This window comes from Coturnix japonica, chromosome 2 (genome assembly GCF_001577835.2).
Source record: "Coturnix japonica isolate 7356 chromosome 2, Coturnix japonica 2.1, whole genome shotgun sequence".
In the NCBI taxonomy this organism is placed as follows: Eukaryota; Metazoa; Chordata; class Aves; order Galliformes; family Phasianidae; genus Coturnix; species Coturnix japonica.
Genome location: NC_029517.1, coordinates 72322747 through 72339826, shown reverse-complemented (window position 1 = coordinate 72339826; position 17080 = coordinate 72322747). Strand labels below are relative to the sequence as shown.

Below are 17080 nucleotides of genomic sequence, written 5' to 3'. Positions count from 1 at the left end.
GACATTGAGTTGTTCACCACAACTCCCTGTGTGCAAGCATCCAGTCAATTCCTTATCCAGTGAGTGGTCCATCCATCACATCCATTTTTCTCCAATTTGGTGACCAGGATGTCATGCACAGTGGTGTCAAATGCTTCACACAGGTCCGAGTATGTTACATCAGTTGCTCTTCCTTTACCCCCTGATGCTGTAACTCTACTATAAGAGGCCATCAAGATTGTCAGACATAACTTGTCCTTGGTGAAATCATGTTGGTTACTACTAATCACCTCCCTTTTATTTTCCATTTCCATTAGTAGCAGCTTGCTACTCTCGCTACGCTAGAGGTGAGGGTAGTTCCCTGGATCTTTTTTTTTTTTTCCTTGCTTGAAAATGGGGGTTGTGTTTCCCCTTTTCCAATCAGTGGGAACTTCATCAGACTGACATGACCTTTCAAATTTGATGGATCAAATTGGGTCCTATAGTAGCATAGTGCATTTTCTTTAGATAATTTTGTACCTAATGTTCACTTACAGTAGGCAGATTTTCTTTCTCCTAGTTGTCACCTTTGCTTTCTGCAACTTGGGCAATGCAACTAGAGCCCCTGACATTGAAGACTGAGGCAGAGAAGTCACTGAGTACCTTTCTGCATACCCCTCATGACCAGATCTTTAGTTTCCTTCCAGAGAGGGCCCACATCTTCTGTAGCCTTCCTTTTATTATTTATATAGCTGTAAAAATCCTTTTTGTTCCCCTTTATGTCCCTGGCTAGATTTAATTCTGTCTGGGTTTTAGCTTTCCTAACCTGATCCCTGGCTGCTCAGACAACTTCTGTAGTCCTCTCAGGTGACCCATTCTTATTTCCACTCCCTATAGCCCTCTGTTTTTGTTTATTTTGCACCCAAGTAAGTCCAGGAGTCCCTTGTTCATCCATAGAGGCCTCCTGGCATTCTTGTCTATCTTCCTTGGCATGCACTGTTCTGGACTTGGAGGACATGGTCCTTAAATACTGATCAACTTCCTTGGACCCCTCTTCCTTTCAGGGCTTCATGTCACCCTTCCACCCTGAAGAGGTGAAAGTCCAGAGCAGCAACCTTGCTGCACATCCTCTTTGAAGCCCTAAGGATCTTGAACTCCACCATTTCATGGTCTCTGTAGCCAAGGCTGCCCTTAAGCTTCACGTTACTCATCAGCCCCTCCTTGCTGGTGAGGGCAAATTTCAATTATAGCACCTTTTCTTGTGGATTCCTGTGCCATTTGGAAGAGGAAATCATTGTCAACACCTTCCAGGAACCTCCTTGTTTTCTGGTGCGCTGCTGTGTTGTCCTTCTATCAGATATCAGGGCGGCTAAAGTCCCCCATGAGGACTATGTTTTGTGAATGCAAAGGTACAAGCTATTCCTGTCTGTTTATAGAGCGCCTCATCCACTCAATCTTCCTGCTCAGGTTGCCTATAGCAAACACCCACTATGATGTCTCCTTCCCTTGCCTTGACTTTAATCCTGACCCATATGCTCTGTGTCAGCTTCTCATCCATTTCCAGATGGAGCTCTGTGGACTCCGTCTGGCCATTGATGTAGAGGCTGACACCCCTTTCTCCCCTGCCTGTCTTTCCTGAAGAGTTTATATCCATCTATTCCTACATTCCAGTCATGAGAGCCATCCCACCACATCTCAGTGATGCCAATGACATCATAGCCCAATGTAGTGGAAATGCTAAGTCATGGCTTGAAACAGTGATTGAGCACCTGGTGGGAAGGCAGGCCCAACTCAGGGGAGCCTGCCTGCTTGAGGCCTTCCAGAGGTGAGCAAATTTTCTTCCTTCATTTCTGCATCCATAGCTGTTGTTTTTGGGCTTATCTTCATTTGCTGTAGCTAAGGACTTTGCTACCCTGCTATTATTGCTGTGCTTCCCATCACATTATAGCATTATACTCTGTAGGCATGCTGATGTCTATAACTGTTCATGCTTGTTCCTCATGTGTGCTGTGTTAGTGTACAGACATTTGAATCGAACTTCCATTGAGGCTGATTTACCAATTGGGAGTTCCCTTGTCCTGCACCTTAGGTGCTGTTTTGCTGGCCTGTGATCCAGCTCCAGGCCCAGGGTATCCATCACTGCTAGCAGCCTCAAAGTGGGATGGGTTGAGGATTCCCTTCCCAACCAAGTGCTCCTGACTAAATGGGAAAGCTAGTTGCTAAAGATGGTCTTCCCCCTTCTGGGGATGAACGAACCCTGTCTGTCCCCAGAAGACCAGCTTCTCAAAGCTAGTTCCATGGCATAAGTAGCTGAAGCCACAATGCCAGTCCCTTAACGATGTATTGATTTTTCTCAATTCTGTTAGCCCTTTCCCTCCCCATCCCTTTAACAAGGAAGACTGATGAAAAGACTGCTTGTGCTCCTAAGTCCTTCAGTGCTGCTTCTAGGTCCATCTTGTCCCTTCGGTACTCTTCAGGTTGCTCACAGCTACTTTGCTGGTGTCACAGGTGCCTACGTGAAACAGCAGCAGCTGAGCCCCCTAAGGCTAACTGGAGAGTAACACCAGTTGGTTCTTAGCAGAACTGTTCGTTTTGAACATCCTTTTAAGTTTCTTAAATAACTTTCATATAAAATTAAAATGGCCACGACTGGCACTAGGTAGGAAAACAAAAAGGTTATTTTCTTTCAGGATTTAAGACATTAACTATGAAAGGATTGTTCTACACCATTGTTTGGTTGTTCCTGAGTGATTTGTGCATGGCTAAGCCTCCCAGCTGGCAAGGGCCTCTGCCATGGTAGTACATGACAAGACATGGGCTGCATTATGAGCTGTCCTAGGCTGCATTATGAGTGGCTGCGTGTGGCTCATGGGTTGAACATGTCTGATATATTATAGCTTTTGTATTTTCTTTTTCCTTCTCCTTAGGTAAAAAACTTTGCTGTTATTTATCTTGTGGATATCACTGAAGTACCAGACTTCAACAAGATGTATGAGTTGTATGATCCCTGTACAGTCATGTTTTTCTTCAGGTATGTGGTGGTTCTAGAATATAATTCAAATGAATGTGTTTTAGTACAGCGTATCAGTAGAACTACAGATCCCTAGAGATCTGTAGGTGCTTATATGTCTGTTGTCCTAGAAAAGTGTAAACTATTACCAGGGAATGTACTACTGACAGTTGTGGAATTCTCATGTTAGTCAGTCCTGGGAAATAAATGCAAGTAACGAGGATTATGATGAAGAGTGATTGCATTGAGTAGAAATCTTGCTGTGGAAGCATGTTTGCTGTCTTGTTTGAGCTTTAGGAACAGGCAATAAAATATTGACTGGAAGATGATAAAGAGCTTTTGCTTTTCTTTGAGGCTTCTTAGCAAACCTCTTTATGTGTAAAGATTTATTTTGAAACCTACAAAGCATTCTTGAAGGAGGGGGATGCAGGTTTGAGTTTTCTTGGGGGGTGCTGGATTTTTTATTTTTTAATTATTGTCATGCTACTAACCTGTCTGTTTTCTTTTCTCCCTTTAAAGGAACAAACACATCATGATTGATTTAGGTACAGGTAATAACAACAAGATCAACTGGGCAATGGAAGATAAACAAGAGATGATTGACATTATAGAAACTGTTTATAGAGGAGCCCGCAAAGGTCGAGGTTTAGTGGTATCACCAAAAGATTATTCTACTAAGTACAGATACTGACATTTTGTTGGGGCTGTGCTTTTCTTTTTTAACCCTTTCTCCACTTAAATTTATTTTTCTGTGTGTACATACATATGTATATTTAAAAAGAAATAAACCATCTTTCAATTTTGAGTGTGTTAATTATTTAAAAACTTTGAATTCCATTTGGAAAAGGAAGGCCTCACACAAAGCCTCAAATTGTATGACTGTAGTAGCATTCTAGGCTTTTTTGTTGTTGTTCTTTTGGTATGATGTATTTTGGTACACAGAAAGCCTGTTCGTAGAAAAATACTTCAGCTGTTTACTTCTGTGTTGTGGTTTAATCCAGCAGGTGGCTAAGCACATTTCCTGTCATTCCCAGTAGGATGGCAGAGAGAATTAAGGGGAAAAAAAAAAAGAAAGTAGGACTCAGGGCATGAGATAAAGCTATTTACCCAGAGAGAGAAAAGAATAATAACATGTTTTTAATATATATATATATATATATATATACATATATATTTATATATGTATATATATATATATATATATATATATAAAACATGTTATTATTCTCTAATATTTCTCTATTATTTGCTCTAAAGGAAGCAAATCTGTCCCAGCCAAAACTAAGACATTTTGTTACACAGATATCTGCAGATATCTGGGACAATTACAATAGAAGTTGTGTTTTTGTGGGAGTTTTTTTGTTTGTTTTTTGTTTGTTTTTAATAAAGAATAGAACAAGTTCCGCTTATATGCCTTAAGGTTCTTTGAAGTTGGGAATGAAAATAGATGTTATTGGATGCAAACTCATAACCTTGCAGAGAAAGGTTTATCACTTTTTTTTCAGGATTTTCTTGCATAGCATCTTGGTCTTTGTATACAGTAAGAAATAGGAATTTACTAAGGTGTATGTATTCATATTTAAAAAAAATTAAAACATCTGTGATTCACAACTCACCTTCCAGCAAATCCAATTGGGTGTGATGATGGAATTTATTTTTTATGGTGATTATGCAGTCTGAGATAATTTGTAGTAGGCAGAGTAGTTCCCAAGGGTAATAGCAGCTCTGGAGCTGGCTGCACAGTCGATGCTTAAAGGATAAACTTCCTGTAGTGTGAGCTTCCATTTATCAAATGACAGAGCAAAATGATAACATGCTCATGAGGCTTACATTGGGTTCTGCAGTTGTATTATTCTCAGAAAGGGTGGTCAGGCACTGGAATGGGCTCCCCAGGGAGGTGGTGGAGTCACCAACCCTGGGGGTGTTCAAGGAACAACTGGATGTTGTGTTGAGGGACATAGTTTAGTGGGAGCTATTGGTAATAGGTGAACGGTTGGACTGGATGATCTTGTAGATCTTTTCCAACCCTAGTGATTCTATGATTCTATGTATGGCTTTTGAAGTTTCATATACATTTGGCTAACACTGCGGAAACAGTGAACTCTAAGGAATGCAAAACTCAAGTCCTGGTACATTTCTCATAAACATAAAGAAGAATTAAGAACAAAAAAAAATAAGAAAAGCAAAGATATCATGTATAATTGAAATTTGTTTCATTCTCAAATGATGAAGCCTAAAATAAGAGTCATGATTGAAAAATAATGGTGATGCCTACTTTGCAGTAGAGTTGGTTTGTTTTTGTAGCTTTTTGTTTTGTAACTGATGCATGTTTACAGAATTAACAAAAAGTAAGTCAGACTGTGCAGAAGGAGGTGCCTGTGTTTTAAGTCCAGTTTGTCACAGGATCAAGTATTCAAAATAGAAGCTGGTTTGGTGGTGTTATTGCTAGGAAAATATTGTCCACACAGTCCATCTTTCACTGGACCAAACAGAAGTCAGAAGGCACCAAATTGGGACTGTATGGTGGGTGTGGTAGGACAGTCCAGCTGGTATTGGCAGTGTGCTCTGTGGTCTTCAAACTAGTGTGGGGCCTGGAGTTACTGTGTTACAAGAGGAAGACTGTCCTCTGGCCTGACTGGAGATTCAAGCCTTCAGCTTAGTATCACGATGTAGTGGCCAGAATTGAAGGTTTGTCCGTGTTCCAGGATCATCGCTTTCCTATCTCAAAAGACCGAACACCACTTTACTTACTGAGGACTGCATCTTGAACATTTTCTTCAAGGGGAGTTCACATGTAGCCAACCTATGGACTGCTCTTTTGACTGCAACCATAGTTGGTGACACCATGTCTCATCACAGGTAATGATGCAATGAAGTGTCACTTTCAGCCTTGTATTGGTTCATTGAGTCCTGACAAACTTGTATATAGTGTTGTTCCTGTGTTGAACATTTGTGGGACACACCTGGTGCAAACTGCTATATTCCAGCATTGTTACCATGGTTTCCAGTGGTAGTGAAAGCTTCCAGTGAAGCTGATACTCAGTTCTGTACACAATTTTCTGGTTATAATCTGCCAGTTGGTGTTGATGAGCTGATTGTCACGCTTTATTCTGTGGTGTGACAGCTGTGCTTGGCATCCAGAACACGGCTAGTCAATCATGTTGCTGTCAGTGTTTTTCAGTACAGTGCGTAAGAGGCTTAGTAGGTATTTATCATCAGTTGCTGTCCAGGCCTTACCTGTGTTTGTCTAATCAGTTAAAGCAGAAGTAGAATGCACTTTGTTATTAATTTTTAGAGAATTAAGAAGGTGTTAAGGACGACTGTGAGTGAATAAAGTACACTGCATATTCTCAGTTTTTGGTTTATGGTGGAAGGCATCACTTAAAGTCTAGTCCCAGTCAAAGCAGGTCTTGCTTGACTTGCCTAAGCCTTTGAGCAGTGATGAATAACTCTATGGACTGAGATTCCTTGACCTTTCTGGAAAGGCATTTCTGCTGCTTGAACGCTCTCACAGTTGGAAAGTGTTCCAACTGGAATCTCCTGTGCCTCTGCCTTGTGTGTAGTCTCCCCCCTTTTCTTACAAACCTACTTGCCAGTCAGCCAACCTCTCACAGCTGAACTGTGGCACAAGCTTATTGACCTTGAGGTAAGATCTGACATTTGTCTTTGAACTTCAGGAGGTTCCTGTCAATCAATTTATCTGAAAAGCGGCCAACTTTTCCTCCCCATTTGACAGTGCTTGCAAATCTTCACTGCTTAAAGCATTGATTGGAATTATATTTTGATTTTGATGAAGTAATCTGTGTTAGACGCTAAGCATTAACAAATGCCAGTTTTATAAACATATCTTTCATTAGCTGTTCTATTTAGCTGGTAGCTCTTCAGTTTCTGCATTTGTTTTAAGAGATTTCTTGATTTCAGCCAATATATTCCATGCCTAAAGTACTGGGGGATTTCTTGGTGTATAAAAACACCGTTAGCTTTTAGTTCAATTGAACGTCCTTATGGCTAGAATACATTTATCAACCAGACCTCTCAAATCTTAATAATTTTGTTTCACCTGGGTCAAGGCAATTCCAAAAATGAATACTGGCTTGGTGATCATTGGACTGAGGGCAGCCCTAAGGAGGACTTGGGGGTGCTGAATGAAAAACAAAAAGGCAATGAAGAAGCATGAAGGAAATTTTAATGTTAGTAATACAAAATAAAATACACTTTTTACATTGAAAAAGTTTGTGACTAGTAAGCTCACAACTATATAGGATAGTCTTCTATCCATATTTTTTTTCCTCCACCAAGACTAATGTTTTATTCCCAATTATAGGAAATAGCGTCCCATTTAGATGAATAAACCCAGCTTTCTACTCCTTTCCTGGGACAAGAATTCAAAGGAAAAGAAAAATGAAGATTCTATCACTATGTGATGCAAGTGTCTTTGTTTCACTGACACTTTTTGCAACACTGACTGTAAGCGATGACACACTCCAGACTCAGTGCAGAGCTGTTCTCCCTTTATCTTCCTCGCTCACATGCTTATTTCAGCGCTGTAAAGAAACAGTGAATAAGTAGGTTAGCGGTTAAATTATGCATGGACGTGATTCAGCATACGCTTTCAAGAGACTGCCTTTCTATTTTTGTAAAAATAATTACATAACTTATCCTCAGGAAAAGAACAAAATGAACAGACACCTAAATTACTTCAGCATAATTAAAACATTCCTGTCTTTTGCTGAGTAAGCAGTCTCGGTCAGTTTAAACAAGGAAGGCTTGCAAGAACAGGAAGAAGGAAACACAAGCACCTACTGCATGATGTGTAACAAATATTGCCAACACTGAGGCAACCATCTGTGGGGTCGTTTGCAACATACAGTGATGTAAAATCATGCAGGGTACCTTAGCATCTCATGATTTTTATATCACTGTTTATAACTCCTAACAATACTTGCCACTTCCACCCTGCATCTTACTGCTGCAAGGATGAATCAGTGCTCTGCACTGGGCAAGGGCATTTATGAGGTGTGTTCTGAGCCACAATAGGAAGCTGCAGCAGTTCTTAAAAGTGATATACATGAATGTATAGCAGAGAGATTCAAAAATAAATCCAAGGTAAGTTTAGATGTTTAAAATAAATTCTCAGTATATACTAAAATCAAAGTAAAGCAAGTTATGACAAAAATAGAAACTATTTCCTCCTAAACTAAGTGACAACACACACACAACCAAAAAAAAAAAAAAAAAAACCCATAAAAAAAACCAAGAAAGCTGAAGCTTTTTTTACTCTCAATCCATCGTCAGTGTTCTCTATTCCAGCCTCTGCCATTAGGTCAGCAACGTGCTTCTCAAGGTCACTGATGCGCTCACCCATTTCTTCCAGTAAAAAGTTAAAGGGAACTTCTATAAATAAGAATTGTTATCATTGTATGCTATTTCTTTTTCTTCTGTGAGAAAAATACAAAGCTTTCTTTCAGATGCTTCAGCCCTTTGACTTCATCATGCTCAACACCAACGCAGTATGAGTCTTGCAGTTGTAGCACAAGTTTGTATTACAACAAGGCAATCCTAATTTCTCTTGAAACACAGAAGCACTCAAGTTCTATAGATTTTCAAGTGGTTTCCTATCTGCCCATGAGTGTACGGGACTATTTTCTGTGTAAAATACTGTCTCTGTTCAAGGAACTTTTAGGTAATAGCACGCGGTCAAAATACATAACCAAAACGTGATCAGAATATAACTGCTGATAAACACCGATTTCTTAGCGTTAATTATCTCCAAAGAAGCAAACTCCTGTAAGTGGGGATATGTGTGTGTGTTGGCAAAGCAAAACTAGGCGTGAGGAGAAACTGCAGCTCCTGGAACTTGTGCCACAGCAGCAATAACCCAGCCGGTCTGGGGTTTTTGTTTGGTTGTGTTTTTTTTTAAAAAAGGATATTTCTCAGCGTTATCCTTTCTGTCAGAGCTTGAAAATTCTCCTGCAGCTGATACAGCAGATTTTCCGCCTAGGAAAGGAAAAACAGCGGCGATAGGGAGCTCCCTGCCGAACCTACTCCCCTCCCTCCCAACACAGTGCGCGCAACCCTTCACCTCCCACCTGGCTCAGGGGAAAGCTCCAACAGCATCGAGCCGCGGAGCCCCCGAGCGCCGCCTCCAGCGGAGCGAACCCCGAGCTCACCAGCTGTGAGAGCCGCTCCGCGGCCGGCGGCTCCGCGGCCGCCATCACCGCTGCGGGCAGGTGGGGCGCCGCGACCCGCACGCGGTGAAGGAGGCCGCCCTTCCTCCTTCCCTGTCGGGACGGATGGCGGCCGCTGCGGTACCAGGCGGCTCCCCGCCGGCACGATGCAACTTGGCGGCCGCGCGGTTCCCGTCTGGAGGCTGCCGTGCTGAGGGACGTCAACACGGGAGGAGTTGGCGCGGGCGTGCCGGCTGTGGCGACAAGCGGAGGCAGCTTGGCCGCTTTTTTCCTGCCGAGTTGCTGGCGTCACCGCTGCGACGTGAGAGGAGTGTGACTGCCCTTCCTCTGCACTCAGAGTTGTGCCGAATAGCTTTGGGACAGTGGTCAGGGGAGCACTTAGGGGCAAGGTCAGGAGTCGCTGCGTTTTGTGTTTAGTTACTGGGAAAGCACTGGAGATACGGCTGGTGGTTCTGCATGTGGTTCTTTGCTGGGAATCTTAAGCAAAGGACCAAAACTATCAGAGTGCTGCCTCCTACCACTCCTGCAAACATGTAGGTCATCCACAGCTTTTAGCTTTGCAGCATCAAATGCACCTGGAACAGCTGTTGCAAAGGTCTCTGTAATAACACTCTGTATAACAGCGCCTGTATAGTTAGAAGAATATTACTGTTAGGCAATAGCTTTCCTTAGTCTATTGCATTGTAGATATGGCAAACACTTAGCATTGCTTTCATCCGTAAGTTTATCTCCTGAGCTAATAATAACCTCAAATGCTGGAGAGGTTATCTCTTGTCAGTCTACTTCTTCGTATCTTTCTTATTAAACATAATAGTTTTCCCTCTTTACTTTCTCCAACCTGGTTTAGGAAGAGGTGGAAACCCATGCAGAGAGATGCTGGCATCAAAGCAGATGCCACTGCTGCCTGCTTCTCATAATCATAGCATCTTCTCTGCACATCCTCATCTTCCCACTCACAGATTCTCCTACTGGTTTTTCAAGTTACATAAAGAAAAATCAAGTCTGAATAATCTAGCAGTGTATGTCCCTGTATGGGAAACTGTTGATCACAGCCTGATCCTCTGATTGACCACCTGAGGCAAGCCATGAGTCAGCTGCAGGAGCACAGGTGAAGGTAATTCAGCTGTGCTACCTGAACGGGTGGAGCTTGGTTCCACCTCTCCCAGATCTCATTTAAGGGCTGACTACCAATAAGGTAGGGTTTCTTTCTCTGGAGATCGCTCCTGTGTGGCATTTACTGCAAACCTTCAACATCAGTGAGCATTTTCCATTTATCATGGATTATCTTTCTATCACGATAATCTTTCATACGAAACATCTGTTTAACCTTTGTTTACCTATAGATTGTATAACTGTACAATCCCCTCCCTGAAAGCAAGCTTTTAGTGCCAGGCTTGAGTGATGGGGCCTTGGGCAATTTGATCTGTGGGAGGTGTCCCTGCCAATAGTAGGAGGTTGTAACTAGGTGATCTTAAAGGTCCATTGGGTTGGAAGGGACCTTTACAATTCTGTGTTTATATGGTTTGCTTTTATATATAAACACCAGATGTATCCATGTAGCTTTTTCATTCTGAGGCAGGGAGATGCTGTTTCCCTAAAGTGTCTGTACGCTAATATGTGCAGCATGGGAAATAAGCAGGAAGAGTTGGAGATCTGCGTGTGGTCACAAGGCTATGATCTGACTGTGATCACAGAGATGTGGTGGGACAGCTTGCATGACTAGAATGTTGTCATGGAGGGCTATGTGCTTTCTAGGAAAGGTTGGTTGGTGAGGTGGGGTGGTGGAGTTGCTCTTTCTGTGAGAGAGCAGCTAGAATGTATTAGACTCCGCCAGGGGGAGAGTGATGTAGCAGTGGATGATGATGGTGATGTTGGGTTTCATCCCAAGGTACTCTGAGAGATGGACAGCGTCTTTGAGATACCTCTCTCAATTATTTTTCAGTACTCTTAGGACTCTGGAGTGATCACACAGGTCCCAGATGACTGGAAGCTGGCAGATGTTCCAAATTTCAAGAAGGATGAGAAAGACCCTGGTAATTACAGGTCTGTCAGTTACACTTCAGTGCCTGGTAAAATTAGGGAGAAAATTATGCTGGGAGTTATTGACAAACACCTGAAGGACGATGCCATTGTTGGTCACAGCCAACACAGGTTCATGACAGGAAGGTCCTGTTTAACTTAATTTCCTTTTATGACAAGATTACCCATCTATCTAGTTGGCAAGGGAAAGCCAGCTGATGTTATCATTTTGCATTTCAGTAAAGCTTTCAATACTGTTTCTTTCAGTGTCTTTCTGGACAAAACACCCAGCATACATCTTCACAAAAACATAGTGTGATGGATGAGCAATTGGCTGATGGGTTGGGCCCAAAGGGTTACAGTAAATGAGGTCACACCAGGCTGGCAGCTGGTCACTAGTGAGATTTCCCAGAGCTCTATTTTGGGGCCAGTTCTCTTTAATGTTTTCATAAATAGCTTGGATGTAGGACTACAAGGTGCTTTCAGCAAGTCTGTTGATGATAGTAGACCATGGGGAAGTGTTGATTCTGTTGAGGGTAGAGTGACCTTGCAGAGATATCTAGACAAAGCAGAGAGTTGGGCAATCACCAGCCACATGGAGTTGAACAAGAGCAAGTGCTGGGTTCTGCACCCTGGCTATTCATACAGACTGAGGGATGCAAAGCTGCAGAACAGCCCTGCAGAAAGGGGGTCCTGTTTGGAATCAAGCTGCCCAGGCAGCCAGGAAGGTCAACCAGTTCCTAAGGTGCATCAAGCACAGCACTGCTAGCTGGTTAAGTAAAGTGATTGTCCTGGTTTACACTGCACTTATGTAGCCTCACTGAGTACTGTGTCAAGTACTCAAAGGGGGAGGACTTTTTATAAAGGCATGTAGTGACTGGACAAGGGGAAATGGCTTCAAACTGGAAGAGAGTAGATTAAAAGACCAGGCTGGATGGGACTTTGAGGAGCCTGGTCTTGGGGGAGGTTTCCCTGCCTATAGCAGAAGGGTAGAAACAAAATGATATTAAAGGTCCCTTCCAGCCCAGACCAAAGATTCTATGATTCTGTGATATCAAGAAAACGTTAGAGAGTGTCTGGGCACTGGAACGGGCTCCCCAGGTCATGTCACCAAGTCTGCCAGAGCCTAAGAAGTTAGTGTGGGGATATCCCCTCGTACATCTGAGGTCATAAATAAAGAATGCCTACCCGCTAACACCACACCGGAGTTAATGAGTTTATTCACGAATTTCGGATGACGCAGCAATATTTGCCGAATGCAGGAGATAAAGTGATCTTAAAATGAACGGACAGAACGACAGACGAGTTAGAAGACGCGGCAATGTGCTACATCGGCTGCTGCAGTGACCACATGTGAAGCAACCGCCCTCCAAAAATCCCACGTCAACCCAGAACCCGCAACCAAAACGCAGCCCGAACTGGAAAGAAGTGGCTTCGCTGTTGCACCTGGCTGAACACGGCTGGTTCCGCTGTCCCGCCGGGAAGACTGCATGTATTTTCATGTTGCGGAGGAGCAGCGATTGTTAATGCCACCGCCTCGCAATCTTCACAGCTCCTCTGAAGGAAAAAACCGAAGGTGAGACCGAGATCCGGGTAAGCTGCCTTCTCTGACGGGGGAGGAGGGGGGTCTGCGGTCGAGGCGGGGCGGCTGGAGGCGGGGCGGTCCCTTGGTTCATTGGTGGGAACGCGGCCGTTCAGCTCCGCGTCACGGCGGGCGGTCCCGCGTTCCCGTAGCTCCGCGGCGGAGCGGGATGGCGGCGGCTGGTGCGCGGGGAGCAGGTCGGGTCGGGTCGGGAGTGTGCGAGGGGACGGAGGGAGGGCGGGGGCGGTTGGTGTGTGCACGAGGGATCTCGGCCGCTGGGGGTTGCGAGTGCGGGTGGGAGCCGCGGCTCTTTCGCTGCTCTCCCGTCCGACCTTGCCGCCGCTGCTGTCGTTCCCCAGCTTCCCATCTCCCCACCCCTTCTCCTCCCTGTGGAGGTGCCGCGAGCGGCCCCTGACTCTCCCTCCCGCCCTTAGGTCCCGGCCAGCCGAGGCGGGGCGCGGCGGCGGCGCCCATCTGAAGCTCGGCGGAGGAGGCGCGGCCGTGCCCTGTTCCTGCTGCCGGCCGGCATGGAGGTGGCCGGCCTGGAGTGGCTGCTGGGCCCGATGCAGCAGCTGGTGTCGTGGGGCGCGGCGGGGGCCATGGTGTTCGGCGGCGTGGTGCCCTACGTGCCCCAGTACCGAGACATCAGGCGGACGCAGAACGCCGAGGGCTTCTCCACCTACGTGTGCTTGGTGCTGCTGGTCGCGAACATCCTGCGGATACTGTTCTGGTGAGTGGGGATGTGCGCTGTGCCTGCTTCCGCGGCTCCTCCTTGCCGGCTGCCGAGCTCTTAGTTAGAACGACTGGGGAAGTAACGTTGTCGATGTGCTTCTTCCCCTCTCCGTGCCCAGTCCTGCGTGGGTGACTGCTCGGATTGAAGGAACTGGGCGCGCAGCGCTGCCTGCTGCCTTCACCGGAACTGGTGATCGGTGCTCTGATGTTCCAAACGGGGCTTTCTGGAACGCTGGTAAATAGGCTTGTTTTAAGCCAGAGCTCCTTGCCGTGGCTTGTGTTTCCCTTGCCCTTAAAGCTCTGTTCTTTGAGTGAAGGCTCCAGTTTTGCACGCATACTTTAGCATCCAGGTAGTGTTAAAACCACTAAGATTGTGTGTTTTCCCGAGATGCCAACTGGCTTCAGAGGAGTTCCACTTCCAGAGCTCCATGCACAGCTGCAGATACGTGTTTTTGATAAGCAGGTGGGGAGTCTTTTCACAGCACGTTGTTGTGTTCAGCACACTCCTCAGCATCTAAGGGCACGTTTGTTTCCACGTTTAGCATCTGTGCTGCTGAACAAAGAAAATGTTGTTAGAGCATGGCTTCTGTGGGGGAACTTTATTTACTTATTATATTCTTCATTGCTCCCAGTAAGGGGAAGGATACAATGGTAGGAATGTATTTTAGAACCCAAAGGTAGAAAAGTCCAGGAAATGGCTGCAACTAGAGAACAGTGATTCTAAGAACACTTTAATGTATTGCTCTGTAGAATGTAATGAACTGACAGATAACAGGCTGCTTCCTACAGTTGGCTTCATCTCTATTTAAAGCTTCTCCGACTTCTGAAGTGTGTGTGTCTTCCTGGAGTAATCTGCAGCAAAATACTGCGTGTGAGCGCTGTGCTGGAGCAGAAAACACTGGGGACCATTTCCTGAGATTACAACTAGCAGCTGAACTGAGGAAACATCACTACGTCAGAGCCAGTTGTTAACATTAGAGCTGTGTTATCTTGGGAAGAAAGCATTTGCAAGAGAAATGTGTAGGACAGGAGTTGGAGAAAGCAGCACAGGGCAGAAGGAAGATAGAGGTGCTAGCGGGAGGGGGGGAAGTGAGTTTCTGGTTCAGATTTGCTCCAGAATTGCTGGTGGTTTCTAGGTAACCCAGGAGAGTGCAGCTGTTAAATGAGACTTGACAGAATGGAAAAACTTATTTTCAGTTGGTTATAGGTACGTGTAACTAAGAGGTATGCGGAAGAACAAGTACTGTAGATGATGAAAAATGTATATTTGATACACTTGTGCTAGAACAGAGTTGTTCCTACAGCTTGTTTTGCATATAAACTTTCCCCAGTCTGATCACTAACTTGATGTGACAAGTCCTTTCCTTTATCAGACCAATCCAGACCTTCATCTAGCTCTCACTTTTGAAATCTTCATTGACATTTGACTGTGATTTTCAGTTCATTTTAGCTTCTCTTTGTTGCTCTTGGTTATTATGGATACAGTTTGTGCCATCACAACTTCCTCTCCACCCTTAAGTACTTAAAGTGGTACTCCTTAAAAACTTTTGAGTTCTAATAGTGTTGCTTTGCAGGCCATAGTTATTTCCTTTAATGGCAGTTTATGTATTTATTTAACTTCAGGAATGTTTCTCTAAGTTAGTGATCATTTCTGGTGTTTCTTCCAGACTTTTCCTTAATTTGGTATTTTTTTCTAATTGAATTTGAGGGTCAGAGTCAAATGTTACACGTTTCAGACACAAACAATGGGAAGAGAGAGCTCCTGCCTTTTAGACCTTGTTTCCTGTGTGTTTTTACTCTCAAGTAGTGCTGATCTTTCTGTATCTGTCAGGTACAACAGATGTTCAGGCATCCCATCCCAGCTTTTCCCTGTGGCTCTACTCTGCTTTGTTCACCTCACATGTGGGGCTATTCCCTCTTTTCCTGTTTGTGAACAGGCGGATTCCGTATGTACCTAAACTGTACTTAACTTTCTTCTTTAAATATCTGATGTGTGGTAGATGAAAGGACTTCATCTCCAACAAGATATCTAGACATACTGCTGCAGCTGGAGTTGTAGCACTGTGATGGTGAACAAGGGGCTGCCACTAGCCAGAGTGACAGTCTTGTTTCCAGCTACCTCTTTTCTGAATTTTTCCTTCTCCAATTATACAATTCACAATAGTAAGTAATGTTTAAAGATAGGAAACACCAGTGCACTGCTTATTCTGTCTTCACATCTAAACCTCTAGTTTTGGGATGTGCTCAAGAAACTTATATTTGCTAGTGACAACTGTAACCTGCTATCTACTAAACCAGTTTCCATGGTCCTGTATTTCACAGTAGCTCAAAACTTTCTTTTGGGAGAGATTTTTGCTTTCATGTGTTTAGTCTCATTCTCTTCCAGCCATGAATTTAATGCCATAACTTTGTGGAGCAGCAGTGGGAGCTGCAAGATGTACACATGGCTTTCATTTAGAAGAAAGAAAAATAGATGCTTGAGCTTACTAACTTGAGGTCTCATGTGCTGACTGTATGCTGTTTTTGGCCCTATTAAAGAGTACTGTTAAACTGTTTTTTTTAAGACAGCTGACAACTGTGGATTATTTCCTGTGGCCCTTGTGTTGATATGCAGTGTTCTGTGTACTTTCTTGCTTAGTCTTTTAACTTCCCAAAGAGCTGAGGAAGCTGATTCAGAGTAGTAAAGCCTGTAGTAGCTTTTACTGCTTGATGATTTCTGCTGTCACAGTAAACGGAATTGTCTTTGTGAGGTGATGCAGAACTACATTAGGCAAGAGACATCTTAGGAAAGGACACAACATGTTTGTTCTCGTGTTGGCTTCTTTTGCACAATTGACATTTGTTGTTTTGCGCGTGCTCAGAACTGGAGTAACAGGATTGTTGCTGTAGGATTGAGGTGTACTGATGGAGTCAGATATTTTCCCAATGACTAGCTAGTCTCCACTGTGGCTTCAGTGTTTTAAAGGCTGTCTTCATCACCTGACCTTGCATTAGGTGTATTAAAGGCTGTTGAAATGCTGATAAAATGTAAGATCCTTCCCCCTCTTTGTTTTGCATTTATCTAGCACAAGGGGGAAAAAGAGAGTGGTGGTTTCTGTTTTTTAAACAGTATTTTTTCATAACAGTAAAATTATGTCTCTTCATAGTCTGTGTATGGGAACTGTTGAATCATGGCCTGAACCTTTGATTGATCACCTGAGGTGAGCAGTGAGTCAGCTGTGGGAGCACAGGTGAAGGTAATTCAGTTGTGGGACCGGAAGGGGTGGGGCTCCACCTCTCCTAAATCCTATTTAAGGACTGACTGCCACTGGGGAAGGATCTCTTTCTGGAGGTTACTCTTGGAGTTTTCCCTGTGAGCCTACACAGGTGAGCATTTTTCATTTATTTCCAATTATCTCTTTCTAACCACACCACTCTATTTTTGTTGATTATACAGTCTGACACTGGAAGTCTAAATTTTTTGAGTACTATGAATGTCACAGTTGCTCACTTTGTCACCTAACTTTGTGGGAGGGCTTGCATCTTGTAGTGCTCCTAGATCAAGCTGGCTTAAGGAGTCTTGCTTGTGCAGGTCCCCATATCATTGTGAGG

At 44.0% G+C, this 17080-nt stretch overlaps 3 protein-coding genes across 7 annotated transcripts in view; 2 read left to right on the top strand and 1 right to left on the bottom strand.

Moving 5' to 3' along the window:
- The window catches only part of TXNL4A (thioredoxin like 4A), a 9333-nt gene extending 5560 nt beyond the window's left edge, over window positions 1-3773 (top strand). Inside the window, exons 2-3 of the mRNA XM_015854809.1 lie at window positions 2886-2989; window positions 3488-3773. Coding sequence (XP_015710295.1) covers window positions 2886-2989; window positions 3488-3659 — 276 coding nt within the window. The 3' untranslated portion in view covers window positions 3660-3773. The remainder of the gene's footprint in view (window positions 1-2885; window positions 2990-3487) is intronic.
- Window positions 3774-7132: 3359 nt separating this feature from the next.
- HSBP1L1 (heat shock factor binding protein 1 like 1) lies at window positions 7133-9584 on the bottom strand. 2 transcript variants are annotated; one of them, XM_032442524.1, is made up of 4 exons: window positions 9058-9584; window positions 8899-8965; window positions 8247-8341; window positions 7133-7512 (listed from the first exon to the last, which is right to left on the bottom strand). In XM_032442524.1, exons 1-4 carry the CDS (start codon window positions 9181-9183, stop codon window positions 7507-7509), a joined length of 294 nt encoding a protein of 97 aa, XP_032298415.1. In that variant the 5' UTR covers window positions 9184-9584; the 3' UTR covers window positions 7133-7506. The 2 variants fall into 2 exon arrangements, with proteins under 2 accessions (XP_032298415.1, XP_015710286.1); XM_015854800.2 differs by having other exon boundaries at window positions 9139-9469.
- Window positions 9585-12268: 2684 nt separating this feature from the next.
- The window catches only part of SLC66A2 (solute carrier family 66 member 2), a 44952-nt gene continuing 40140 nt past the window's right edge, over window positions 12269-17080 (top strand). For 2 of the 4 annotated variants that reach the window (XM_015854798.2, XM_015854796.2), the window contains exons 1-2: window positions 12381-12954; window positions 13192-13487. In XM_015854798.2, coding sequence (XP_015710284.1) covers window positions 13285-13487 — 203 coding nt within the window. In that variant the 5' untranslated portion in view covers window positions 12381-12954; window positions 13192-13284. Of the gene's footprint in view, window positions 12955-13191; window positions 13488-17080 lie in introns of all 4 variants that reach the window. The other 2 variants (XM_032442522.1, XM_032442523.1) reach the window with 2 other exon arrangements.

Bases quoted from the DNA above. Each gene is read 5' to 3' on its own strand.
- HSBP1L1 (XM_032442524.1), bottom strand. From the start codon at position 9,183: ATGGCGGCCGCGGAGCCGCCGGCCGCGGAGCGGCTCTCACAGCTGGTG. The intron at 8,966-9,057 runs GTGGGAGGTGAA...TTCCTTTCCTAG, and splicing joins GGAGCTTTCCCCTGAGCCAG to GCGGAAAATCTGCTGTATCA. The intron at 8,342-8,898 runs ATATCCTTTTTT...TTAACTTTTTAC, and splicing joins AGAAAGGATAACGCTGAGAA to TGGAAGAAATGGGTGAGCGC.